The 27,399-nt window shown below is 45.5% G+C and overlaps 2 protein-coding genes across 3 annotated transcripts in view; one reads left to right on the top strand and one right to left on the bottom strand.

Annotated features, from left to right (window-relative positions):
- Positions 1-27,399, bottom strand: part of TEP1 (telomerase associated protein 1) — a 72,361-nt gene that overhangs the window by 4,579 nt on the left and 40,383 nt on the right. For both annotated transcript variants that reach the window (XM_033923801.1, XM_033923800.1), the window contains exons 38-53: positions 26,124-26,279; positions 25,778-25,990; positions 19,665-19,818; positions 19,372-19,584; positions 19,105-19,265; positions 18,221-18,331; positions 15,474-15,581; positions 13,902-14,040; positions 13,023-13,099; positions 12,553-12,685; positions 8,998-9,134; positions 5,295-5,416; positions 4,755-4,895; positions 2,312-2,420; positions 2,117-2,222; positions 408-517 (exon numbers count right to left, since the gene is read on the bottom strand). In XM_033923801.1, coding sequence (XP_033779692.1) covers positions 408-517; positions 2,117-2,222; positions 2,312-2,420; positions 4,755-4,895; positions 5,295-5,416; positions 8,998-9,134; positions 12,553-12,685; positions 13,023-13,099; positions 13,902-14,040; positions 15,474-15,581; positions 18,221-18,331; positions 19,105-19,265; positions 19,372-19,584; positions 19,665-19,818; positions 25,778-25,990; positions 26,124-26,279 — 2,190 coding nt within the window. The remainder of the gene's footprint in view (positions 1-407; positions 518-2,116; positions 2,223-2,311; positions 2,421-4,754; positions 4,896-5,294; positions 5,417-8,997; positions 9,135-12,552; positions 12,686-13,022; positions 13,100-13,901; positions 14,041-15,473; positions 15,582-18,220; positions 18,332-19,104; positions 19,266-19,371; positions 19,585-19,664; positions 19,819-25,777; positions 25,991-26,123; positions 26,280-27,399) is intronic.
- On the top strand, positions 21,327-24,325 carry LOC117349980 (caveolae-associated protein 2-like). The gene is made up of 2 exons (XM_033923802.1): positions 21,327-21,878; positions 23,025-24,325. The coding sequence occupies exons 1-2, from the start codon at positions 21,435-21,437 to the stop codon at positions 23,826-23,828; spliced, it is 1,248 nt and encodes a 415-aa protein (XP_033779693.1). The 5' UTR covers positions 21,327-21,434; the 3' UTR covers positions 23,829-24,325.

Raw genomic sequence — 27,399 nt, 5'->3', positions numbered from 1 at the left:
CTGACAATACCACGCCTCTCCCCCATGCTGGGCTGAACCCTATGGCCATACTGTGCTCTTCCCCTATGCCAGCTGTACCTTTTGACCATGCTGTGCGCCTCCCCCACACCAGGCTAGATCCTTTTGACCATGCTATGCCCCCTCATGCCTATCTGAACCTTCTGGCCATGCCAGGCTGAACCCTCGGACCACCTCACTGCGCTCTTCCCTCATACCAGCTCTTTATGTTATTCCTATTACCATCTTCCTTGAGAATTTTTCACGTTTTCAATCCAGACTTCTTTCTGGCATCAAGAACAGTTTTTCCCTCATTTGTTCACAACCCTCCTTCCATCATTCCCTCCCCAGAGGTTCCTTACCTCCCATCTTTCCCGCTGTCCTCTCCCTTCTTCCCACCCTTTCCTTACCTTTTTCTTTTTCCTGGTCGCAAATTCAACATCCCACTGGTCCCTGTTGAAGTCTCTCTTTGCTACTCGCTGAGTTTCCACCCAGAGGCGCCCACCAGAGTCCGCCAAACCTGCGGAGAAAGAAGAGAAGGGGATTCAGCATAAGAAGGCCTGGAAACACAGAGAAAGGGTTACTAACACTTTCATAAGGGGCCAGAGGTGGGAATGACACTTAAAGGGATAGCTGCTAGGCTAAGGCACAGCCAAGGATCCCCCTCTGATCATATCTGCAGACCTGCTGCCCCTGGCTGACCCTCAGGTCACTGGCGTAGTAAGGGGAAGTGCGGTGGTGGCCTTAGCCCACCCCTTTCCCCAACCTTTTTAGCTTCGGCTGCCCACGTTGGTGTCGGCTCACCTTTTGACATCACTTCCTAGGCGTGGGTCCCGCCGATGCATATGCGGGCAGCAACCTCACGCCAGGAAAGATATGGGGGAAGACAAGAGGCGTGTGGCAAGGAGAAGTAGGTAATGAGTGGGCCAGAGAGGAGGAAGGGTACCACTGCGCCTTTAGGAAGACCGCACCTGGGGTGGACCACCCCCCTTACTATGCCACCGTCTCAGGTTCATCACAATGCCACTTTTTTCCTCTGCACCATGTACCAATTAGAGAGCGCTCTGTGGCGCTCCGATTCCCACAAAAGGGTCATAAGAACATAAAATTAGCCTTTCTGGGTCAGACCAATGGTCCAGTAGCCCGTTCTCATGGTGGCCAATCCAGGTCACTAGTACCTGGCCAAAACCCAAGGAGTAGCAACATGCCATACAGAATCTCAAAGAGTAACAAAAGATTCTAGAACCCCAAAGAGCAGCAACATTCCACGCTACCAATCCAGGGCAAGCAGTGGCTTCCTCCGTGTCTTTCTCGATTACAGACTATGAACTTATCCTCCAGGAACTTGTCCAAACCTTTCTTAAAACCAGCTACGCTATCTGCTCTTACCACATCCTCCGGCAACTCATTCCAGAGCTTAACTATTCTCTGAGTGAAAATAAACCAACTTCCTCCAGTATTTCCCTGTAACTTCATCAAGTGTCCCCTAGTCTTTGTCTCACGTTCTATTTACCAGCAGATCAACAGGAACGAGCCCTGAATAAAAATTCATCAATATGACTCACTAAAATTTGTCCTACCCATACTATGAATGTACTCCTGTAACCCGTTCTGGGCTCCTTTGGGAAGACGGGCTAAATAAGTGAGTAAATAAATAAATGTACAGTTTTGATGTATTCTATTATGTTATTTTCCACCTTGTAATTAGAAGCCTGCAGAGAGTCAAAGAGATACTATTTTTGGCGTAAGAAGGGTTAGAATCCCTGTTCTTTTTGGTTCCAACAGCCTGAACTGTGTCATCTCTCAAAATAAAACAAACCAGACCTCTTTTGACAAAAAGAGTGGGCTAGGAAGTTCCGGTAATACATTCCTGAGACCTGTTCTTATCACAGTAAGAAGGTCTCCAAAAATGTATTACCAATACTCATAGCATCGACTACAAAAAAACCCAAAAATGAAATAATCCACAGCCCAGTCTTCAGGCTCCATTTCCACTCTGCAGTTACTCTTTCTTCTACCAGTCACTATAACGAAACTAAGACTGCCACAAGGCTTCCTTCCTAGCCCCTTACCCTCCTGCCACCACTCTCACTCCTCCCCAACTGAAACTCGCTCCTACCGAATTCAGGATGAGCTTGCGTGATCTGGTGATGGCGCTCGGTGGCTTTCCACGAACCAAGATCCACCAGCATCTGAGCCTCACAGTCCCCAGCTTCTGTCATGCTCTAGTAATGGAGAAAGCAGAGAGGATGTTATAACAAGAGGGGGGGGGTGGCTAATGGCTGGGGGTTGGCAGACATGGGAGGATACTCACAATCAGATGCAGTGCGGGATTCTGGGAGTTCTCCAGCAGACACATCTGGTCACCCGTTGTCGCGGTGACCTGGGAGTAGAAGACCTCAGACTGGTACCCCAGTGTACAGCTGTGAAGGTTGAGAGGGAGAAGTCTGATGGTGAATCACCTCAGGGAGACCGGTTCAGTTGACATTGCCACACCTGATGACCTTAACAAGTCGCTTAACTCTCTACTGCCTCAGGCACAAATTTAAATTCGCCTAGAACATTCCGATCCAGCAATCAATACCTTCTAAATGTTCCCTCCCTACGTCACCTCTTCTATGACACCACAAGAAAAAAGATCTTCGCAGTTACTGCCCCAAGTCATTGGAACCCTCTACTACTGTATCTATGCAAGGAGACCCACACTGAGAAATTTAAAACAAATCTAAAAATCAAGCACCAAATTTTTGCATCTCAATGGCCACATATTTGGTCTTGGAGAATGAGATGTACAGTGTCTGCATCTATGAGACAAACTTGGTTCTTTTTGTTGCATAGAGCTTTTTGGACCCCAGTTCGTTTACAAAAGTTAGATAGCTCTAAGTCTGATAGATGTTGGCACTGTAATCTGGAACCTGGGACTTTAGATCATTTAATTTTTTTCTGTCCTTGTATCAATGCCTTTTGGAAATCAATTTGGTCCCAAATTAATTCTCTATTAGAAAACCATGTAGCCCTATCCTATGATTCAGTTTTATTTGGTACTTCTATGAGATTGAGAAGCCAAATTTCAGCAAATAATAATAAATTGCTATTAATAATGACAGGAGTTGCCATTCAGCATATTACTAGAAACTGGAAAGATTATACCAGACTCAATTACACCTTTGGATGGAACTCATTATGCCATATATATAAAATGGAAAGAATAATTGCTTAACAAAAGGAAATTATAATAATTTTAAGAAGATTTGGGGGCCATCGATAGCATTTTGTAATGATTAGTCACTTTCTTACATAACAAAACATAGTTAGAAGGGAGGGAGGGTATTTAGAGTTATAATTTTTCCTATTTTTGTTTATAATATATGTAATATTGAATGAATTTAATGCTATATTGTTGGAAGGGATGGAAGGGGGAGGGGTTTTTATTTATATATTTATGCTGATGTTTGATTAGATTTTCAAGTGATTTGTATGATCTAATTGGTATTTTATTGAACACTTGATGTAAGAAACGAAAATGAATAAAGATTTGGAAAAAAAAACAAATCTAAAAGATATTCTTATTTAAGGATGCCTACGATCTGTAACTTCCATTAGAGATAGATAATCAACGGAGGACGAGCATATACCCCCCGCCCCCATTGTGCTGGCTCTTTTTTTTCTTCTATCCTATTACAAATTGTATCTCTCCCCCCCCCCCCTTTCCCACATGTATATATGCATTTGATATGGTTTACGGCTTCGTTATGTCTCCCAATAGATTTCAATATTTTTAAGCGCCTATGAACACTTTTCTCTTCACTTTGAAGTTATCTTTTTGCAACCGACACGTCCTGGAGCAGCTGAGTTTGCTCGGAAGGCTATCCTGATGGGCATCAAAACTATCCTTCAGTGCTGGCTATCACCTCACACACCTACTGTTTCGCACTGGCGGACCCAGATGATCCAACTTGCGGGATGTGAACGATTGGACATTACGGACATGAACTCCAGACGTGGCACATTGTATCTCAAGTGTTGGTTACCCTTTTGTTCTACTTTAACACCGAAGGTGCGCAGCAGACTTTTGAACTGACGCACTGGTATGCTGGACTATAACGTAGCTGTTCCCATGGGGGGGGGAGAGTTGGGTGGGAGGGGTTTTGTTGGAGATTTCTGACTGTATTTGGTTGATGTTTTTCTATATTCTAAAAATTAATAAACAGATTTAAACATAAAATTTGAAAACTAGACTACGAGCCCTCTGAGGACAGAAAAATATCTACTAAACCTGAATGTAACTTACCAGCTGGAAAGATGTGAATAAAATCCAACATCCCTTCCCTTTCCTATACACCAACCACTAGGATGGCCATGCAAGAGACAGAGCAGATCTGGAATGCCAAAACCCAGTGGCGTAGTGAGGGTAATTGGCGCCCCTTCCCTGCCCCCCTCCCCATCACGTTCATACCCCCCTTCCCCGTACCTCTTTAATTTTCCAGGTGCGAGCAAAATCACGAACTTGCTACCCGCGTCGTGTCTGCTCTCCCTCTGAGGTCACTTCCTAGACGGGGGACCTGGATGTGACATCAGAGAGAGTCGACACCAACGTGGGCAGCAAGTGTGCGATACTGCTCGCGCTGGGAAAATTAAAAAGGTACAAGGGAAGGGAAAAGGTGCGCGGCGGGGGGAGGGCGGAGAAGATGATGGGTGCTGGCACTGTTGAAACTGCCTCCCCAGGATTTAACCTTCACATCCCCCACCTGAATTACCTGACACAGTTTAAGTGGCCCTTCTCCAGGTTCAGGATCAACAGGTCACCCCTAACAGTCCCCAGCACGGCGCAGGAAGCGTGTGTAAGTCCCATCCCCGTCACAAGGCAGTTTATATCCAGGCTGTAACGCTGGTTTGGGCTGTGCTCAAGAAGCAGGAAAAAACAAAACAAACCTTTTCATTCAATGAAACCGATCTCCTCCCATACCGCTCTCAACTCTTTAGATTTTTAAAATGTATTGCAATTAAAAGTTTGGACGTTCTGAATGTCACGACCTGTAAGACTTAAAACCATCCCGACAACACTTCTTTAGGATCAGTGACATCATTTACAGTGTATTGGAGAATACTGTGACATCACTACCTGTGAGACACACCCACCATGACCTATACACCTTTGTGAGTTAAAGCTTGTGACATCACTACCTGTGACATCAGTCCCTGAGAAAGCGTCAACATTTATTTTCAAAGATCTCGGAAATTTGTAGAATATAAGGAAATGGCAAATCTCTCTGTATCCCCTCATCTGCTTTACTCACTGTGTGTGCTCCTGCTCGTGCCCATAATCCAGGTCCCAATGGGAGACTTTCTGATCATCCGATGCCACCAAGAAACTGCATGGCGAGGTAAAAAGGACCGCGCGGACAGCACATTTACTGACCTGGACCAGAGGGAGAGGTAAAGGAGAGAAAGACAGTGTGTGAAACTGTAGCAAGAGGACATAACTGGCATAACTCTGGCATAACTGGCATAACTGTCCAGCACAACACTGATCCCCAGCGCTTAGGGCTACATTCACTAAGTAAACCGATTGTGTATCGATCGGTTTGCGACTCCTTCATGGCCGATCATCCTCCAATCCAAGCATGCAAACGAGGAGAAACGGCATGCAAAGGAGGCAGGCAGCGATTCACTAAACCAAAACTGGAACACCGACTGGGCTGGCCGATCAAGCGACTGCTGGGGACTAATCGCTTACGGCCTTTCCAACTGCATCTCCTGCTGTCTGCCCTGACTCTCTGCCGCGATTCCCCCGCCGCCCTGCTCTGCCCCGATTCTCCTGCTCAATTCTCCTTGACTCTCCTGCCCTTCCCTGCAGTTCAAGCCCGTGGCTTTAACCCGCAGGTTTAAACCAGGTTAAAACTACGGGCTTGTGAAAAAGTAGGGCTTGCAAAAAAAGTTTTGTTTCCTGCTGCCAGGCACAGAGGACCATTTACAGATGGTCTGCGTAAGCGTCGGGCTCGCTGGAGAGCGATCCGTGCAGTCGGTTGGGAGCGTGATTCCGATCGCCCTCATTTGCATGAGAACGCTTCGTGAATCAGCCCCCCCCCCCGGCCATGGATCTGATCGGATCGCTCATGGATCCGATCGGATCCATGGCCTCAGTAAATCTAGCCTTTAGTGATTTAAAACAGGCAGGAATGGAGGAGGGGAAGGAGGTCGGAAAATCCATCAGTTATCTGTTTTCATCTACAGATTCACGCACACTCTTGCTTCGGTGTCATAGCTCCTGCTTTGTGGAAATCACTTTCCCTTGGACCTTCCAAAACTTCCCTTAGGAAAACTTATCACCTTTACTAAAATCTTTCCCTCTACAAATGAATGAGCTGAGCCCTTAATACTGTCACCCTCGAACAGCTCAAGTCTGTGCACTTACGTTCTCTCTTCCTATTGTACCTTAAGGTAAATTATATTCCTGCCTACTTTTTCCTCTCTTTACATAACAACTAACAATTGCCATCCTGGGACAGACCGAAGGTCCATCAAGCCCAATATCCTGTTTTCAACAGTAGCCAACCCAGGTCCCAATTACCTGGTAGAAACCCAAAGAGTAGCAAATTCCAGAGCTGAGATTGTGATGTCATAATGCCTCATTCCACCAATGCCTAAGAGCAGTGATGTCACAATGGCTTGATTGCCCTATATTTGGCTCACATAAGAGCATCAGAGTTGCCATACTGGGACAGACTGAAGGTCCATCAAGCCCAATATCCTGTTTTCAACAGTAGCCAACCCAGGTCCCAATTACCTGGCAGAAACCCAAAGAGTAGCAAATTCCAGAGCTGAGATTGTGATGTCATAATGCCTCATTCCACCAATGCCTAAGAGCAGTGATGTCACAATGGCTTGATTGCCCTATATTTGGCTCACATAAGAGCATCAGAGTTGCCATACTGGGACAGACTGAAGGTCCATCAAGCCCAATATCCTGTTTTCAACAGTAGCCAACCCAGGTCCCAATTACCTGGTAGAAACCCAAAGAGTAGCAAATTCCAGAGCTGAGATTGTGATGTCATAATGCCTCATTCCACCAATGCCTAAGAGCAGTGATGTCACAATGGCTTGATTGCCCTATATTTGGCTCACATAAGAGCATCAGAGTTGCCATACTGGGACAGACTGAAGGTCCATCAAGCCCAATATCCTGTTTTCAACAGTAGCCAACCCAGGTCCCAATTACCTGGCAGAAACCCAAAGAGTAGCAAATTCCAGAGCTGAGATTGTGATGTCATAATGCCTCATTCCACCAATGCCTAAGAGCAGTGATGTCACAATGGCTTGATTGCCCTATATTTGGCTCACATAAGAGCATCAGAGTTGCCATACTGGGACAGACTGAAGGTCCATCAAGTCATCTTCCTGTTTCCAATAGTGGCCAACCCAGGTCCCAAGTACCTAGCTAGATCCCAAGTAGTAAAACAGATTTTAGGCTAGGAATAAGTAGTGAATTTCCCCAAGCCTCTCAATAATGGCCTATGGACTTCTCTTTTAGGAAATTATCCAAGCCTTTTTAAAACCCCGCTAAGCTAACTGATTTCACCACATTCTCTGGCAAAGTTTGAAGTGTAATACTCTGTTCGATTCTTTTATCTTTTTTTTTTTTATCTTAAAGGTTGAGTGCCTAAATTCCGAAGTAAAGAGGCCCAATTTGTACTTCCCCTTACATGTTACTTTCCTATAACTAATTCAGTTCTTCCCCATCTCTTCCTTCTGTATCCAAGTTAGTCCTTGTCTAAGTTGGTTTAAATTTTAAGCTGTAACATAAAAATTATGTTTTTATTATGTACATCGCCTAGAAGTTTTATAGAATCAAATTTTAAATAAGCCTGAACCCTGATGTTGAGTAAAGAAATACTTTCTCTAGTTTGTTTTAATTCTAATACTTAGTAATCACATGCCCCTTAGTCCTAGTATTTTTGGATAACATGAACAAGGAATTCACATCTACCCTTTCCACTCCACTCAGTATTTTATAGACCTCTATCATATCACCCCTGAGCTGTCCCTTCTCCAAGCTGCTTTAGCCTCTCCTCATAGGGATGTTGTCCCATCCTTTTTTATCATTTTCATCACTTAAAGTTGTAACTTAAGCCTTCTTATGTGGTCTTTCCTTCTTGTAACCCAAATTTTTATAATTATTAAAAAGACTGTCTCAGCAGTTTATATTTGCAGCATATTAAATAAAGTTGAAATATGAAAACTCAAACCAATTTGAGGCTCCCTCCAGAAACCAGGTCACTTGGTGACCAATGAGAAAAGCAATATTTTAAATTGTACCTTATGACATGGGAAGCTGGAGACTTCCTGGAGACCATGGGAGCGAGGATTGTCATCAGACTAATGCAGGTTAAAAGCATGAATACAGCACAGACAGATGAAGAGTGGATCGTCTAAAGCAGCGTTTCTCAACTCGGTCCTGGAGTACCCCCTTGCCAGTCAGGTTTTCAGGATATCCACCTTGAATTTGTATAAACTTGATTAGCATACACTGCTTCCATTATATGCAAATATCTTTCATGCACATTCATTGTGGATATCTTGAAAACCTGACTGGCAAGGGGCTCCAGGACTGAGTTGAGAAACACTGGTCTACAGAACCTCATGCAAGCATCACATTTAAAGGATACCTGCCTTAAAAAATAGCAGACCCAGGAGAACGCAACTGAATATAAAAAAAACTGAATATAAAAAAAATCTATGACTCTGTATAATAATACAAGCCCCACCCCCCACACTCCTACCCCAATGAAAATCTTCATTTGTGGTGCATTGTTATTGCTGCCCTCCTGTGGTTATGCTCTATAGTGCAATGGCTCATCTCCAGCCCCTGAATTCTCTTTCCTGCTGCTAAAGCAAATGCCAAATTCTGTTCAGCTCTGCTGTTTCAAAATCCTCCATTCCTCTTTGCTCATTTTCATAACATGAGGAAGGGGATTTGGAGATGCAGACACATGCTCCCACCTGCACTGTATCCGATGCTCTCGCACCACTCCAAATCACCACGTCTCCACAGTCGCTGGCGGACACGGCTAACTTTCCATCGGGAGACCATGCAACTGCAGTGACTGCTCCACGATGCTTCCGGATGACTCCGCCCCCTGTGGAAATGAATCCCACCACCAAAGACAGTCAAAAGAATTCCAGAGCAGTGTATAAACTTCTAAATGTCAAAATAATACCTCGTTGAAGAACAAAAGTAAAAACTGGTGTACAAGACGCCAAGTCTTTAATGAACAAACGTAAATATAAAAACAGTCATAAAACAGTTTGCAACCAAAAGGGGTTGATGAACCGGGACCCGACATGGTCCATGTTTCGAAGAAACACTCTTTCCTCAGGGGTCCTAATTAGAACAATTAAATATGTATAAGTGAATTTGCATGTGTGAAGAAATTTGATCACGTGACACCTTATTACCGACAATTGTACTGGCCGCCGACGGAAGCACGTGTAAAGTTTAAATTCGCCTGCCTCTGCTTCAAAGTACTATATGGACTAGCCCCCAAATACATAACTGACCTTTTCTCCTTTTCCACCAACAAACATAAGAGAAGCACACATTCAAACTTCGTTTCCCCTCCAATTAAAGGCTGCAAACTGAAAAAACACCATGATCACCTTCTCTCACACCAAGCAGCCTTATGGGGTAAAGACCTAGATCAACTGCTTTCGCCCACTACCTACGAGGAATTTAGGAAGCGCCTAAAAACACACCTGTTCCTGAAATACCTAAACGACTGACCTGCTCTTCCCTCTCTCCTCAATAACGGTCCTCCCGACCTCTTACCCTTTTCCTCTCTCCCCTCTTAAGTCCGCATAGAACTCTTGGTTCTGTGACATATATAAATTGTTATTATCGTAATTTTCGCTGTACTTTCTGAATTGCACGGCCTTCTCCTAACAGGCCCACTTGGAAATTTCTTCACTCTCACTCAGCAAATTGTATATCTATAATTTTGCTTCCTAAATGTTTCTGCACTCTGTATTTCCTCTGACTATCTGCACATTGTAACTCGCTGAATGTCCAGCTCTCTTGATTGTAAACCGCCTAGAAGTCGCAAGGTTGTGGCGGTATAGAAGAATAAAGTTATTATTATTATTATAGGGTGAAGCCATCGTGTGGTACATTGTGGAGTGTGATAGTGAACCTGCTGAAAAATAGTGTAAACATAATGGAGCAAATGATCCTGTGGAAACTGTCAAGTGCAAAATTGTGGGGTTTAGTGATAGACTTGCTGGAAATGATTGTGAGCATAATTACATAACATTAGAGATTTTTATTCCGCCATTACCTTGCGGTTCAAGGCGGATTACAGAAGAGGATTTCTGGACATGTTCAGAAGTGTTACAGAGTAGAGATGGTTGCTTCAGAGGATTGAAATGTTTCATACGGTGTTAGTCTGTCTTCATGGATTTCTTGAATAGCAGGGTTTTTATTTCTTTTCTGAAAGTTTTGTAGTCTGGGGTCGCGATTCGTAGATTGGAGAGTTGGCGGTCTAGTTTTGCTGCCTGTGTGGCTAGAAGGCCATCGTACAGCTTTTTTCCATTTGATGTCTCTGATTGGAGGGTATGAGAATGGTGTCTGGGTTCTCCTGTGCCTGGTTGTGGTAGTTTGGATTAGGCAGTTGTTCAAGTAGGCTGGGCTGTCACCATTTATGGATTTAAATAATAGACAGTAGAATTTAAATAGTATTCTTGTTTGAATTGGGAGCCAGCATGAGTCAAGGTATGCCTCAGTGATGTGGGCGTGAGGTCCTGATGAGTCAAGTGAAGAGTGCAAGAAGAAATGCCATGTGGTATGAGATTTAAGATCAGTGAAAGACAAAAAACAACAACATAGGATTGTGAAAATATGCATGAAAGGATAGAATAATAATAATAATAATAACTTTATTCTTATATACCGCCATCAATCTTGCGACTTCTAGGCGGTTTACAATACGAGAACTGTAAATACAATAAAGAGAAACTTTACATACAGCGAATTAGTCGGTTTACAATACGAGAGACTGTAAATACAATAAAGAGAAACTTTACATACAACGAATTAATGAATATAGCAGTGTGCATCTGATAACATTAATAATGTTTACGACTGTTTGTGTGCTGCAGGCCAGGAAGTGCCAGGCTGCTTACACAGAAGTAGAAATATTCCGTAAATTGAATAGAGTGTTCATGGTTGGTGATTAGGGGTTGCAGTTTATAAGTACAGGTATGTGATGATGTTACGAGGGGGGTTGATGTTCCGGTTCGTTACCTAGGTATTTCAAGAATAGGTAAGTTTTTAGGTGTCTCCTGAATTCTTCATAGTTGTTTGTGTGTGCAATTAGTTTTTCTAGGTCTTTACCCCATATGGCTGCTTGATACGATAGCAGTTGTTGATGGTGTCTCTTATATTTGCACCCTCTAGCCGGTGGGGAGACAAATTTCATGTGTGTTTTTCTTTCATGTCTGTTGGTTGGGAATGAGAAGAGGTCTGTAATGTATTTTGGGGCTAGAACATTTAATACTTTGAAGCAGAGACATCCTAGCTTGAACTTCGTGCGTAGAAGAGATATGGCAATGTGTTTTAGGTGCAAAAATGGATCATATACAAGGAAACCTTATGGATAACAACTGGAAAACAGCCAAAAAAGAATATATGGATGTATTAAAAGGATATACGGATATATTAAAAACATAGTATAAGCAATAAAAGGGGGTATGGATGAAGTGAGATTGTATGGATACATTAAAACCAGAGGGAAAAAATTTGAACTAAAAAAAGTAAAAAAAAAAAAAAAAAAAAAGGCTGTGAACAATAATTAGGGAGACTATGAGGACAGAGCTGGGGGAGGCAGCAGATTGTGAATCGGAAAGATAATCGCGTGAGGAACGTAAAGGAAGGCGACACATCCAAGGGCATAGATATAAGTAAAAAAAGAGGCCAGCAAAGGCTGGAATGTGTGAAAAGAAGGGGGAAAATGATAGAACCATATTGGATAAGAATATCTTGAACTACTTAGCTGACAGATAATTTTATCAGGGATACAATGGTATTTCTTCTTCTGAATGAACAAGTTGGATCCTCTGTGCCTGTCCCAGGCTTTACCCCTTACTCCCCCAGCCCTGAGAATCCTCTGTGGCTGTCCCAGGCTTTACCCCTCACTCCCCCAGCCCTGAGAATCCTCTGTGCCTGTCCCAGGCTTTACCCCTCACTCCCCCAGCCCTGAGAATCCTCTGTGGCTGTCCCAGGCTTTACCCCTCACTCCCCCAGCCCTGAGAATCCTCTGTGCCTGCCCCAGGCTTTACCCCTCACTCCCCCAGCCCTGAGAATCCTCTGTGCCTGTCCCAGGCTTTACCCCTCACTCCCCCAGCCCTGAGAATCCTCTGTGCCTGTCCCAGGCTTTACCCCTCACTCCCCCATTTCTGAAGATCTTCTGTGCCTCTCCTATGCTTTAACTCTCATTCCCTCATCACAGATTTTCCATTGTCCGTCTTCTTCTTTGAAGATCCCTCCTGATTGCAACATTTTACCTTCATAGGGTGGCAGCGGCCAGAGCCTAAGGGTGCAATCTCGGGCCACAGTAAGGAAGGATGGCGCATCCCAGGCGGCAGTAGCCGCACACACGCCTGCACTGTGACCTGTTAGCGTCGCCACTAGTTCCACCTGCAAATAAAAGGATATAAAAGTAGCAATAAGATGAGAGCATGTTCCATGTATGCAGAAATCAACACGTGTCTGTCAGAAAATTTCAAGTCCAGTAATTGCTGAGAAAAAAATAATTCCTCCCCACCGCCAGCGGATTCTGTGACATTTTGAAGGCTGGCAGCGCTGTGAAACTGTGGGTGACAGAAAATCAAATCGATCACCATCTGCGGCACAGTCCTATTTCAAACCACAGGAAGAGGGCAGTGGGAGCAGAGCAAGATAAGATGGAGGAGAGTAATAAATACAGAAATGGATGCAGCATGTGACAGCATGGAGAAACTGCTGCCACACTCACCAGCAGGGGGCTCCATAGTTTGCAGATTCCGTCAGCTCCAGCTGTAATAACCTGGAAGTTAGATTCCCTCCTTCCAGCTGTGGAGAGGGAAAGGGGTAAAACATTAAGGTATCATGGGCTGCAGTAAAGCATGTCTGAAAAAAGTGGGAGAAGGACAGCTCATATTCCCCACCTCCCCCACCCAACAAATACCCAGCAACCTCTCACTTCTGAATCTTGAAAAAAAGCAGTGAAATGCTGACTATCAGTTCTTGGGAACAGGGACTTTTCTTGCACAACCCTTTATTTATCAAAAGAAACAATAGAACAGGGGTGTCCAACCTCAGCCCTCACCAGGTCAGATTTTCAGGATGCCCCAATGAATTTGCATGAGATCTATTTACATACAATGGAAACAGCATATGCAGATAGATCTCATGCAGATTCACTGGGGAAATCCTGAAAACTCAACTGGATTGTGGCCCTTGAGGACCGAAGTCGGACAACCCTACAATAGAATCAACAGGCTGAAAACATTGTTGTTCCTATCTGACAATTCATCACCCCCTTCCCCAGAGCTAGTTTTTCTCCCCATGAGGTCCTAGAATTTATCATACAAAATTTTATTTTTTGCCTTTTGTTTGACATAACAAGAATCTCTGGGTCTTTTCTCTCCTCATACTTTAGGAATAGGGTTACCAGATTTTATGCATAAAAATTCCGGACACATGGCACTGCCCCCAGGCTGGCCCAGTTCCACCCAGCCCCACCTCTCACGTGCTTGGAGCCACTTTGGGAGGGCATCTGCCAGGTTTTGAAAAGCCGTCCGGATGCCAGAACATGTCCAGGTAAATCCGGACATCTAGTATCCCTACATAGGGGGAATGAATGATGCATTACCTGCAGCCTCGCCCAGGGTGCAGGCAGAGATGCACTGATTGATCTGGCTGCAGTGAGCTGGGATGCTGGTAAGCTCCACCCCATCCTGGTTCCACAGCTTCAGGACTCCATCTCTGCTGGTTGACACCACCAGGTCCCCCTGCCAGGTCAAAGCAAGGAATCAGGAGGGAGGGAGTTGGGAGAAGGGTAGGGAAAAGGTTGAAAAAGAATTCCCAATAAACAGTCCCAATTGACAGATACACCTGCTTTTATAATGTTTGATCAACTGACTCTTTACAAAATAAATTTAAAAAATGTAAATATAGAAATGCAGCTGTTCAAAGTTCTTCTTTGACGTAAATTATAAATTGCAAAGAAAAAAAAATGCTGAAATATATACAGCTGCAGCATACAACTGCCAGGAGATGGCAGCATTGCTGCATGGAACAGTCTCCCGGAAGAGGTGGTGGAGGCAGAGACTGTGTCTGAATTCAAGAAGGTATGGGATAGGCATGTGGGATCTCTTAGAGAGAGGAAGAGATAATGGTCATTGCGGATGGGCAGACTGGATGGGCCATTTGGCCTTTATCTGCTGTCCTTTTTCTATAACCATAAAGTTCTATGACCTCACAATGCAAGTGTTAAGAGCCTTAGCCTATCACAATAATGCTCTATGACCTCACAATGCAGGTGTAAATATCCTTAGCCAATAGGGAGAGGAGGAGAAAGTGGATGCTGCGGATGGGCCATTTGGCCTTTATCTGCCACCATGTTTCTATGTATCTCGGGCAAGGCAAGGCCACCTCTGCCCCTCTGCCCGTCACTTGAGAGGTAAAGGTCTTTTGCATAAAATCCACAGGTATATCTTACTGTGTGCCATGAGACACCATGGAGGAGAGGCGCCAGCTGTTTGCAAAGATGTGTGTCTCGCAGCGAGAGGCACATCCTGTAGGCAGTCAGCCAGTGCCTCTCCTTCTCTCCGCGCCTTTTCCCTTCCAGCACCACCCACCAGTGGCTCAGGGCCCTGTCTGGAGAGTATTTGCACATGCGTGGACATCGACATGGTCACGTCATCGCATCAACGTCCACGCACTTCTGGATGCCCTCGAGCCACAGCCACCATGTTTAGTGTGCCACAGCTTCGCAAAGTTTGCGAGACACTGTCTAACATGCAGATTTTGGGTACCATTTTGCTGTCTTGGGGAAATTTGAATAAGAAATAAGTTGCCTAAAATAGAGACGGTGACCTTGAAGCCAAACAGCAAAAGAGCCTGGACACAGAGAGGGTGGGGAGTGGACTTTGTGTGGCTAGTGGTAGACACCTGGAATGTGCTTCCAGAGAGCGTAATAGGGCAGAGTACGGTACTGGGGTTCAAGAAAGGATTGAACAATTTCCTGCTGGAAAAGGGGATAGAGGGGTATAGATAGAGGATTACTGCACAGGTCCTAGACCTGTTAGGCCGCCGCGTGAGTGGACTGCTGGGCACGATGGACCTCAGGTGTGACCCAGCGGAGGCATTGCTTATGTTCTTATGTAGTGGAGGTGCACGGTTAGTACAGAGTTAAATACATAAGATTTAATATTTTCCTTACCATGGCGAAGACAGAGCTGACGGCGCTCTTGTGTCCTAGGAATTCCCGGAGGTGCTGACCAGACAGCGGATCCCAGAGACACACGGTGCAGTCACTGGAGCAGGAGAGCTGAGAACGAGAGAAAGAGAAGTGTGAGAAAGGGAGAGTGAAGGGGAAAGAAATACCTCTTAGCCCAGAATTATTCAGAAAGGGAGAAAACCCCAGATATTAAGCCCATGGTGCTCAGTATTTTTTATTTTTATTATTTATTTATTTTTAACATCCAGGGTGGGGGAGGGGTATATCTTTAATGTGATTTCTTGATGAAAATGTGGTTGGGTGTGTGGGGGGGTTATGTTTGGGTGGGGGGGGGTGATTGATTATAAGTGCTTATTATTGGTATATGTATTGTATTGCACTTTTTGACAGCTGTGAAAATTCAATAAAGATTAAAAAAAAACAACCCACTGGCTGCCATGGTTAAAATTATTCCAGATATTCAGCACTGGTAAACGGACACTGGCCAGTGCTAAACATCCAGTTTCAGTACCAATAGGCGGTGCTAACCAGTTAGCGGCAAAATTCTGACCACTAACCAGATCAAATTGAAAGAGCCTTTTTGATATTCTAACTTTGTCTGGTTTCTTCTCCGGTTAACAGTAATTATTGACGGAGTGAAAAATCGATCCACTTGTGCCCGTTCTACACCACTCAGAATTTTCCGGACTTCAATCCTATCTCCCCTCAGCCGTCTCTTTTCCAAGTTGAAGAGCCCTAACCTTTTTAGTCTTTCCTTATACGAGAGGAGTTCCATCCCCTTTATCATCTTGGTTACTCTTATAACCTTTTCTAGTTCCACTATAGAGAAACACAGAATATGACGGTAGAAAAGGGCCGTCGGCCCAACAAGTCTACCCACTCAAGAACCCTCCCCCTTAAGGCAACCAGAATTGAACATAATACTCAAGATGAGGTTGCATCATGGAGCAATACAGAGGCATTACAACACTCTGTCTTATTTATTATCACTTTTCTAATAATTCCTAGCAACTTGTTTGCTTTTTTGGCCGCTGCTGTACATTGGGCAGAAGGTTTCTATTGTCTAGGATGACACCTAGATTCTTGTATTATTTTAATAAAATAACTAGTAACTGTAATATATTTTGATTTTTACAGTAACTTATTACTCTTATTAAACAACTAATAACTATGATATATTATTTCTACAATGTAACCAGTACCTGTAATTTATTACTTTCCACCGTAATGTAACTTATTACTTTTATTGAACCAATAACTGTTGTTATTAGGTGCCATCGACTTGCGCTCAAGTCCTAGCGACTTGATGAACTGCGGATCTAAAAAGTAATCGGTTATGTGTCAGTCCGAAAAACGTGGAGGTTCAGTTTCTCTTCTGGCGGGCAGAGAGACGCCCTGTGGCACTGTCAGCGGCACACATGGCAGGAGTGGACAACGTTCAAGCAGATTTTCTCAGTCGTCAGACGCTGGACCCCGGAGAGCAGTTCCTGTCTCAAAGAGCGTTTGATTGCATAGCAGATCGGTGGGGTGTCCCATGTTCGATCTCATGGTGACCGCAGCAATCAAGAAAACTGATCATTTCTTCAGTCGCCGTCACGAAGCCAGCAGCGAAAGCCTGTTCGCTCTGGTTCAGCCCTGGCCACGGGAAGGTCTCCTCTTTGTCTTCCCTCCATTGCCCATGATAGGGCGTCTGTTGAGGCAGATAGTGGCCCACGGAGGTCCAGCGATCCTAGTTACACCCAATTGGCCAAGGTCGCCGTGGTATGCCAACTTGGTTCGGCTCCAGCAGGATCAGGGGCTCCGGCTACCTTGTCATTCTCGCTTCCTCACGCAGGGTCCGACTGCTATGCAGGATCCAGACCGCTTTGGTCTCACGGCATGGCTCTTGAACGTGCGGCCTTAACTAGCCAGGGTTATTCTTCGGCTGTGATTGCCACGTTGCTTCACAGCAAAAGGAAGTCCACAAATAACTACTAACTGTAATATATTACTTTTAGAAAGTAACTTGGGCATCAGTCTGATAGTACATAGTTTGCAGAAGCACATAAGGTCTGAGTCTGGCATAGAGTGGGCAGAGTGCAAAGTTATGCACATTTCTCTAAGGTACAGGCACAAACATGTATGCCACCCTACAACTGAGGTCATTGCTCATGCCTAGGCATATTCGTGTATAGCTACCCGGTTATGCCAGTGTTCTTTCAAGCGAAGTAAGTGCCAACTTGATGTTTGAATTTTAGATTTGATCACTCATAAGTTACATTGCAGTAGAGCAGATGTAAGCTCGCTGGGGAAGGGACATAACAGAGCTTCCCAACTGTGGGTCAGGAATTCAAATGGGTTCACAAGACCCATATTTATGGTCACAGCTTAAGTGGGCCCTCCACAGGTGCATCACTATTCTGCACCTGCGGAGGGGAGGAGGGGAGGGTTTCACACAATTCTATTTGCTGCAGTCATGGGGTCATAACCTCACAGATTGGGAAGCACTGGCTTATAATTTAAGTTTGTACCTGAGGCAACGGCGGGCAAAGTGATCTGCCCAAGGACACGAGGAGCTTCAGGGGGATTTGAACTCAGCTGCTCTAGTTTTCAGCCTCTATTTTTTGGCAATGTGCATAAAATATCACGTCAAGAAAACATTTCAATTTGAAAGACTGGAAAAAAAAAGAGGGAGAGAGAAGGGACGGAGAGGGGAGGGGGTACAGAGTCCTTCTGTGTCATGACCTCACCAGCTGGGACGCTGTCATCCACGCGCAGCCAGTGACCCAGTCCCTGTGAGACGCCACCATCTCTTGCAAGAGACAGGGGGGTGAGGCAGAAACATCCCAGGACAGCAGGCTCTGAAAACACAAGAACGGCAAAGGCAGTGAGAGAGGACTGGCCGACATTCTACCACTACCCTCCTTATTTATTGGTGACAGGACTAAAACACGCTGGACAATTGCGTGCAGACAAAAGGAGCTCAAATGGGCGCCGGATTAGAAGTTACAGTTAAAGAGCTCCGAGGGTATGTGTGGGAGGGAACTTCCCACTTTACTTAGAAGTGTTGGCGCTGCCGGGGGGGGGGGGGGAACCCCCCACACACACACACTTAGAGAGAAAACTGTAATTTTCCCCTAAATTAGGGAAAAATTACACTTTTGAATCCCCTAACGGCAGCGTCAACATTTCTAAGTAAACTGGGGGGGATTTCACACACACACACACACACACACCCTCGGAGCGCTTTAAGCTTAACTTTAAATCCGGCGCGCTGACGTCCTGTGTGCATTTGTCTGAGCTCCTTTGTCCTTGTGCAATTGTCCTGAGCGCTTTCATCTAAGTACCTATTTATTTATTTAAAATCTAGGCGAGGAACAGTGCAAACATACAAAAATCACCAAATCACAAACAAGGAAATGCAATAGCAATGCGCATCATTGGAAAAAAAATAATCATAAAACATCTTTACACAATCGTAAAACACATCTTCAGAATGACAGTTCAAAGCTAGTCCCTCCCACAGCCAAACACTGAAAGATAGAATCTCATATACCTACACAGCTAGTGCAAATACAGTTTTTACTTCTTAACCGCTACATTGACCAGTTCACTCGAGAAATATTCTCCTTACCCTGTCCTTGCTCCCGGTGGCCAGGTACCGTCCGTCAGGGCTGAAGGCGCAGCAGGTAACCCCGGCAGTGTGAGCACGCAAAGCTGCAGTGGGGGACATGGGCCCCTTTCTCTGGTCCGAAAGCGGCAAGGGAAGGGACCACAGCAGAACAGAGCAGTCATCTAGACACGAGAGAAGAGGGATTGGGGGAGAGAGCTGCGGATTAAGGAACGTTTCCCCAGTCATGGAGGGGTGACACTCTGACCCGTCTACCTTTCCAGGTCTCACCTGAGGCAGAAGCCAGGACTCCGTTAGAGTAGGCCATGAACACTACAGCACCCTCATGGCCTTCACCGACACCCCAGTGTCTAGCCTGATGTAGTGAGACCTCCCAGAGGCGCACAGTCTTGTCTGACCCTGCAGTGGCCAGGAAGTCCTTCTGGAGCCAGACAAGGCTCAGCACTGCTGCGTCCCCGACGTCACACTCGGTTGTCAGACAGCCTGCAAGATAAAGGCATGACGGTAGCAATCTCCAACACAAATCCCTGCAGCCCCCACCCTCTTCCAGCCCTACCACTCACCCTCATGGAGATTGTAAATCTTCACACACTCAGACTGGTGCCCAACGGCCAGCATACTCCCCTCAGGACTGACAGAGATGGACAGAGCTGGGGATTTACACTCTGCCCCATAAGACCTCATCAGTTGACCCAGGTGTCCCGACCACACTTGCACCTGTTTGACAAGAGAGAATTCAGGACCACTTCCTCCAGAGGCACAGAGGGAGCAAACAGCGCCCTCCCAGCTTCATACACAGAGAGTCAGTGGCAGAGCTGGGGATTAGAACTCAAGACAAAGGGAGATCCACTCAAAGACAGAAGTTAATATATCCTGCATCCAGCTGCAAATCCCCCTAGCTCCAGTCGATGAGGAGATATTCCCTTAGGTAGGAGTCAGATATATGCAAATATATGCAGCCCTTCCTCCCCTCCTCCTGCCACTGTTTCAGGTTTATTTAAAATTTGATTACATTGCTTATAATACTTCTAAGCGATGTACATTATAAAAACAAGGATACAATATTACAGATTAAAAACATAAACAAAATCAAACGAGGACTAACAAGATACAAAAGGGACAGGGTAGAGCTACGATACATATATGGGAAATACCATAACCTAAGCCTGAGGAAACCTAATGACATCTTTATGCAAAATATAGGGGGAGCTCCGATATCAGGCGGCAATGCAGAGTCCGAGACTGGCCAACTTTTGCCTCTACTGGTTAGGAAATTTGGAGAAAGAAAAGAAGAGAAACTGAGCCCCTTCCTTTCCAACTCCTCTTCATAAGAAGTGGGGACAGACTTCCTCCACGCCTGAGGCTCCCAAAGATCCGCTGCCACATGTGTATCTCATGGGTGATAAAGAAAAAAAAGTTTTTAAATCTTTAATTTAAATCATTTTGATTGAGCAGATACAAAAAGAATAGCAATAGAAATATTAAGCTCAACCAATTTTCAATGACAATAATCAATCCATATCCCACCCATCTAATCCCCCATTCAATATGTTTCTTTAACCAGCGCTGGTTCATGGATTAAACCGTTTAATACAAGTGTTGCCTTTCTTTTAAGTTGGTATTATTAGAGTTGAGGCATACACTTGCATATGTGTTTTTACAAGGCTTAATTACACAAGATAGGTGAGGTAGGTGAGGTGGGACAGGGTTATGTGATTAAAACATGGAGTCAGGATGTGGACCTGGAATAATAGAGAGATTATATGAGGTCCTATGATCTGATTATCTATAATTATGATACGCCTGTCTCTCATACTATCTAGGTGTTTAGAAAAAGTATACATTGGATACAATTTTAAAGGAACATACTATATATTATTGAATATAAGTTTATTGAATGTGAAAGCTTTAATTAGCCTTTGTCAGTCATTTAAAGATTTCAAAATGTTTTTTGTTTTTTCTTTATCATCCATGTCATACTCCTTTGGCTCTATAAAATATATTTGTTTAGGTAGGATGTTGCTGTTTTGAAAAAAGCTCGTTTTCCTTACACGTGTGTATCTCAGGCAGCAGCCCTCCGATGCCTCTAGTTCAGCTCACCCTGATACATACTGTGTTTATGCAGCTCGGAGCAGATCCCTCCTTCCGCAGGAATGCGGCTGGCAGGGAAAGGGGGAGGGGGGCCGGCCTCCTCTCTTCCCTGCCTGGCTCCCATGTAAAGGGTGGAGCTCTTTCCCAACAGCCAAATTCCTCCAGAGCAAAGGGAACTTCAGAGCTTCCCTGCAGAAGTAGACAGGATCTCAAAAAGCACAGAGCACGCTCCTTCTGGTACCATGGGGGAAGGGGACCTCCAAATTTCAGAGGCAGAGAGCCCGCAGGTTCCAGGTACAAATCCCACCCAGGGTGAAGCTCAGGTGGCTGTGCCCATCCCAGGGGAGCACAAGGGTCCTGTGAATGCACTGACTGTGCTGGCCCTGCTGGAGAAACTGGAGGAGATGCTGGGCAAAGTGCAGGAGACCCAGGTACGGATGGAGAACCGGCAGATGAACCTGGGCAACAGCGTGCGCAAGGTCCAAGGGGAGATGGCTAAGCTAGGCCGCAGCCAGAACAGCACCAGCAACGCCGTCAGTAAGCTGCTGCAGGGGTCGCGGCAGGTCAGCGCCGCAGTCCGAGATGCCAGCCTGCGGATGGAGCGCAGGAGAGAAGGGGTGGACCGGCTGGAGAGGATCCACAGCGAAATCCTCAGGAAGAACCAGTTTAATGTTCTGCTCTATCAGGTGAGGACGGACCAGAACCAGCAGCTCTGCCTGGGGCCACTGCACCGAACAGCATCTTAGCAAGGACTGGTGGGAAGGGATGGGGTTCCTATCCTTAAGATAAAATGATACAGTGCAACTCATGTGAGGGCATTTTATCCTTAATATAAAAAGTTGCACAGTTGAATTTAAAAGGATAAAATATAGTGTCCCCTATACAGAAGTTAAATGTTGTAACGGAACAGAAACTTAAGCGAGTTTCTGTTCATGGAAACTTTTAAGGAGAATTGCTGGAGTCATCTTTCCCCTCCTTAAGGCAGGAAAAGTCTTAAGTTTGGTGCCAGGAACTGTATTTTGAGAATGTGAGGCCTGCAGATGTGAATGAGTCATACAGGCCGGGCTGGGCCGCGCCCAGGGAGAGATTGCTAGCACCACTCTCCTCTCCGTACCTTTCCACCCTCTACTATCCCTTAACGGTCTGTACCTTGGTTCTGTCTGTCTCTGTCTCTCACCCCCTCCCCATCTGAGTCTCTGTCCTTCCATCTAGAATTCCTCTTTCCTGTTTTAAAAATAAGATTTCAACCCAGGCCCTTTGGGATCCTGGAGCTTCCCTTTAGACAGGATGGCATCAAAGCATCACAGTACCCTCACGAGTGCCTTGGAGTGGGGTGTGCTCCCATGCCCTCTCCCCCCACTCCACTTTCTTCCCTCCCTCTAATCCACACCGCTCTACATTTCAGAATCAGGAATAAGTTTTCCGTAAAAGTTGTGCCCTATCTATTCATTAAAGTGTATTCCTTTTTCAAGTTTTGCTTTCCTGGATGGCAGCCATAATAGATAAAATCAACGCAAATTGATCTCATGCATCTAGTTTATCTCACCGACTTATGCTGCTGTGCGTGATATAAAATCATAACCAATTAGGCTTGTAATAATTGATAGGTTATCTTTCATCCATAGGGAGAGTTCTGACTGCCACAAATCACATCTACTTCCTTTGGTGCTTGGCCAATTAATACAGAAGAAACAAACAAGATGGCAGATAAAGGCCAAATGTATTCATGCTTCATGCACCAATCTTAAATCAGAAAAGCACTGGCCAGTTTGCAGTGGGTTCCCTTTTGCTACTCTCCCTTAACTTTAATTGCTGTCTTTCACCTCTTGCAGGAGGAGATTGAGGTTCCCGAAGGCCTGTTCCCTCAGATCCAGGACCCAGCCATCTCACCAGGGGAGTATGTGGACGATGGAGAGACCTTCCACACCATTTGCCTGTCCTCAGATGAGGAGGAGAAGGCCCAGGGAGACACAGGGGACAAGGGGGAGAAGGTCACAGGCCTGAAGAGGGCAGGCAGTCTGAAAAAGGCCTTCACCTTCAAGAACATCGAGAAGATGATGGCCAAGATGGGGAACAAGATGGTATCCCCAGAAAGGAGGGAAAAGATAAAGAAGTCCTTGAGCTCCCAGCACCAGAAAACAGGGGAGGTGACAACAGCTCAGGAAGAGAAGGAAGGCCAGGAAGAAGAACAGCATGAATCCAAAAAAGAAGAGGAGCATGAGACTAAGGATGGAGAGGCCAAGAATGAAGAGAAGTATGAGGCCAAAGATGGAGAGGACCATGAGGCCAAGAAAAGCGAAGAATATAAGGAGTTCAAGAAAGGAGAGGACCATGAGACCATGAAAGGAGATAGCTATGAGATGAAAGATGATATGAAAGATGAAGAAGACCACAAGGCTGATGAGGGAGAGGCAACATATATGGGTCACTGGACCTACACCACCACCGGTGGCAAAGTCCCTCCAGAAATGCCATATCCCATTTCAGGAACAGACGAGGAGGATGCAGGAGGGAGGGGAAGCGATGGGTGGTGGATGGTGGAAGAGGAAGAGGGGATGAAGGAGACCTGGGAGGCTCATGGAGGCCCCTATGATCAACACCAGACCAGGACCCCATACTCACCCAATGAGGAGTGATCAAGAGGAACTGTCTCTGCTTCGCCCAAATTTACACGTTTCCACAGCTGCTGATTCGCACACCCTCTGTTTACCTCCCTCACACTAACAATCTAAGCTCAAAGAGACAAGACCTCTCGTTACTAACTCAGCAGTTCATGCACAGTGCAGGCACTTTGGAGAACCTCACCATGGAGTTCCCATGAGCCACCCACTTTCTACATCACCTATAGTGAAACTCACCTGAGCTCCAAGTGCTACAACATGGTAAACCCCTCCACTTGCCCTGCTTTTAGAAATCCATTGAATCCCTTACATTCATTGTCCACAAAACACAAGAGAATAAACTCCGGTACTTGATCTCAGCCTGTACTAGTACCTACAACTCACCACTAAGAACATAAAAATTGGTCAGACCAAAGGTTCCATTAAGTCCATTAGCCTGTTCTCACGGTGGCCAATCCAGGTCACTACCTGATCAAAACCCAAAGAGTAGCAACATTCCAGAATCCCAAAGAGTAACAAAAGATTCTGGAACGCCAAATAGTAGAAATATTCCATGCTACCAATCTAGGAGAAGCAGTGGCTTCCCCCATGTTTTTCTCAATAATAGACTATGGACTTTTCCTCCAGGAACTTGTCCAAACCTTTCTTAAAACCAAATACGCTATCCGCTCATACCACAACCTTCTCTGAGTGAAAAAATATTTCCTCCTATTGGTTTTAAAAGTATTTCCCTGCAACTTCATCAAGTGTCCCCCTAGTCTTTGTAATTTTTGACGGCGTAAAAAAATCGATCTACTTCTACCCAGGGATTGCAAAAAAGGGCTAAGCTCTACCAGTATCCAAAGCCAGAGACCTGTCTGTGTCTTTCCATGTCTCACCCAGGCTCCGCTGCAAGGGAAAATGCTCTCTGCAGAGTCTCGGAAGCGGCAGACCAAAGATGTTTGAGTTACGAGACCCCCCTACTCTCTCCTCCTCACAAAGCACGAGAAAGGAGAAGGAAGCAGAAGGAAACTAACCACAGGACCAAAGAAAAAAGTACATTTTTCCATGCTGTGCTATCAAGAGACATGTTATATGTTTGTGATGTGTGAAAAATTACCAAACATTGCTCAGGATGTGAACTGTGCAGGTTTGCAGATGGCATCTAAGGCTGAATAATTCTGAGATTATATTGATTGGAAATTGGTGTAGTGAGGTTTGGGGATCGAGTGCAGAATATCTGCTAACTTGTTACCATGTTTGGAGACAAAATAATTAGGAGATAATATGTATAGTTGCAGTTTGTTCGTACAAAACATGGAAGATGAAGAAAAGAGCAGCTCTTTGTTCTGCCTTCGCTTTCCTCTCTTAGCTTTTGTAATTCACAAATCATTAATAATAAAGAGCACGCAAATGATTCTATGACCGTCTCCTGCGATATCTGAGGGAAGAGAAGGGGCCTTGTAGACAGATTCAGGGACTCACAATTTACTCTAACCACTGGGCAAAGGAATTCACCAGCATAAGGCTCTGTGGATTCTCAGCTGGGCTTTGCTGCTTCTTCTCACACACACCCCCCACCCCCACAAAAAAAAAAAAAAAAAATTCAGTCAGTTACTGCAGAGCAGCAATGGAGGAGGAAGCTCAGGATGTGGTCTGCACTGGTGTGAAGAATTTCTCCTCTGGGTATGAAAGTCCTTGTGTAAAGAACATGTGACCCCCCTTTGAGCAGTGCCTGTAAGTTACCCCAGTCAGAAAGCACTCAGCATACAAACTTCATGATACAGCTTCCAAAGGTAAACAGTGATGATATTATTAACCACATACATCAGGGTCAGAAAGTTTCTAAGGCAGAACAAGGAAAGGTGATTTACTCAAGATCTCTTCTGAATGCAAATACACACATTGAATCAAACCCGGTTTCTTTATCTCCCTGAAGGGTTCCAGCCCCAGCCCTATTCCCTTTTGCACTAAGCTTGAGTTACCTTGTGGTCTTCTCCAGCTGTCACCAGGTACTCTCCGTGACCTACAAATCTCACCACCTCTGCAACTCCATGATGTGCCTGGAAAGCGGCTAGCAAGACTTGCTCCCGCCAGGCCCAGAGGCGCACCTCCCCATCCAGTGCCGCCGAAGCCAGGGCATTCCCCGCTGGAGAGAAGGAGAGCTCCCGCACTGTGGAGCTGTGTCCTGAGAGTGTCTTCGAGAGAAAAAAGGGGACGAGAGGGTTTCTTATTTCAGGTAGAAAAAAAAAACAAAACTGTACCGGGGGAGAGAAAGAGAGAACGAGAACAGACAAAGCGCATCTTCTCTCGTCTCTGCACGCCACTCACCGACACCAACTCCCAGGTGAGAGTCTTCCGGATGCAGATCAGCTTATCCCAGGAGCCCATGGCAACAAACTGACTCTCGGGGTGAAAGGTCACACAGTTCAGTGGATGCGGGGAGAACCAAGACCCCACCAGAGTGCCTCGTGATGAATTCCAAAGCTATAACATTGAGAGAAAAATTGAAGAAAGAGACATGTGCAATCAGTGGATTAGTAAGGAGGGGCAGGGGAGGGGGTTGGTCTGCCCCAGGCACCAGTCCTCCTCTCTGTCCCACCCCACTGCTGCGCATACGTGCCGCTTCACTTCCCCCGTACCCCTGTAACGTCCTGACGCGAGCCGCAAGCCCCAAGCTGCTGTCGCGTCAGCATCGGCTTTTCCTCTAATGTCACTTCCTGGACCCGTGCACGAGACAGATTTGCTTACATTGGAAGTACTGTAGTGTATGCAAATTTCTCTCATGCATATTCATTGTGGGTCTGGCGAGATGTGACCCGACGACCTGGTTTAGAACATCTGCCCTACAGCAAGGAGATGAATACTTAATAATAATGGCCCAGGTCCGGTAAGAAGATGACTTTAAAAACCTCATTATATCTATATGCTGTTTTAGTGGGACCACTGGATAACTTCTCTCCACTTTGGGGGGGAGGGGGGATATTTAAAGAGGGTCAATATTTCAGTCAGAGACGTGGATATAACTCTTGTTTAGTGCTAGAATATACCCTAGTAATCTAAACCCAGAATATCTGCCCTACAGCAAGGAGATGAACACTTAATAATGAAATGGGGTCTGCCCTGGGTAAGAGCATAGGGGTGGAAATAGAAAAGTGCACTTGTTAAACTCTACATCAGGGGTGTCCAACCTTTTGGCTTCCCTGGGCCGCATTGGCTGAAAAAAAATGTTTCTGGGGCCGCACAAATGCGCAAACGCTGCAGCAAAACAGAGGAGGGAGCTGGCAAGATAGTAAACACCCAGGGACAGCAGAGGAAAACACTGTATCGCCCTTGACCGGGGCCACACAAAATCCTTCACAGGGCCGCATGCGGCCCTCGGGCCACAGGTTGGACACCCCTGCTCTACATTATGGGGCCCTTTCACAGAAGTGCGGTAAGCCCTAGTGCATGCTTAGCGCAGGAGAAAAGGCATTTTGTGATTTTATGCCTCATAGCATGTGCAAAACCGTGTGTTGCATACTTTTTAAAAATATTTTCTGGAGGGGGCATTTCATGGGCTAAAAATGAGGGCGGCAGTGCTACCTAGCTAGCCCGCCCTAACTGG

This window comes from Geotrypetes seraphini, chromosome 16, assembly GCF_902459505.1.
Source record: "Geotrypetes seraphini chromosome 16, aGeoSer1.1, whole genome shotgun sequence".
NCBI lineage: Eukaryota > Metazoa > Chordata > Amphibia > Gymnophiona > Dermophiidae > Geotrypetes > Geotrypetes seraphini.
Note: the sequence above shows the minus strand (reverse complement) of the source record. Positions and strands in the feature narration are given on the sequence as shown.

Bases quoted from the DNA above. Each gene is read 5' to 3' on its own strand.
- LOC117349980 (XM_033923802.1), top strand. From the start codon at position 21,435: ATGGGGGAAGGGGACCTCCAAATTTCAGAGGCAGAGAGCCCGCAGGTT. The intron at 21,879-23,024 runs GTGAGGACGGAC...CACCTCTTGCAG, and splicing joins TTAATGTTCTGCTCTATCAG to GAGGAGATTGAGGTTCCCGA.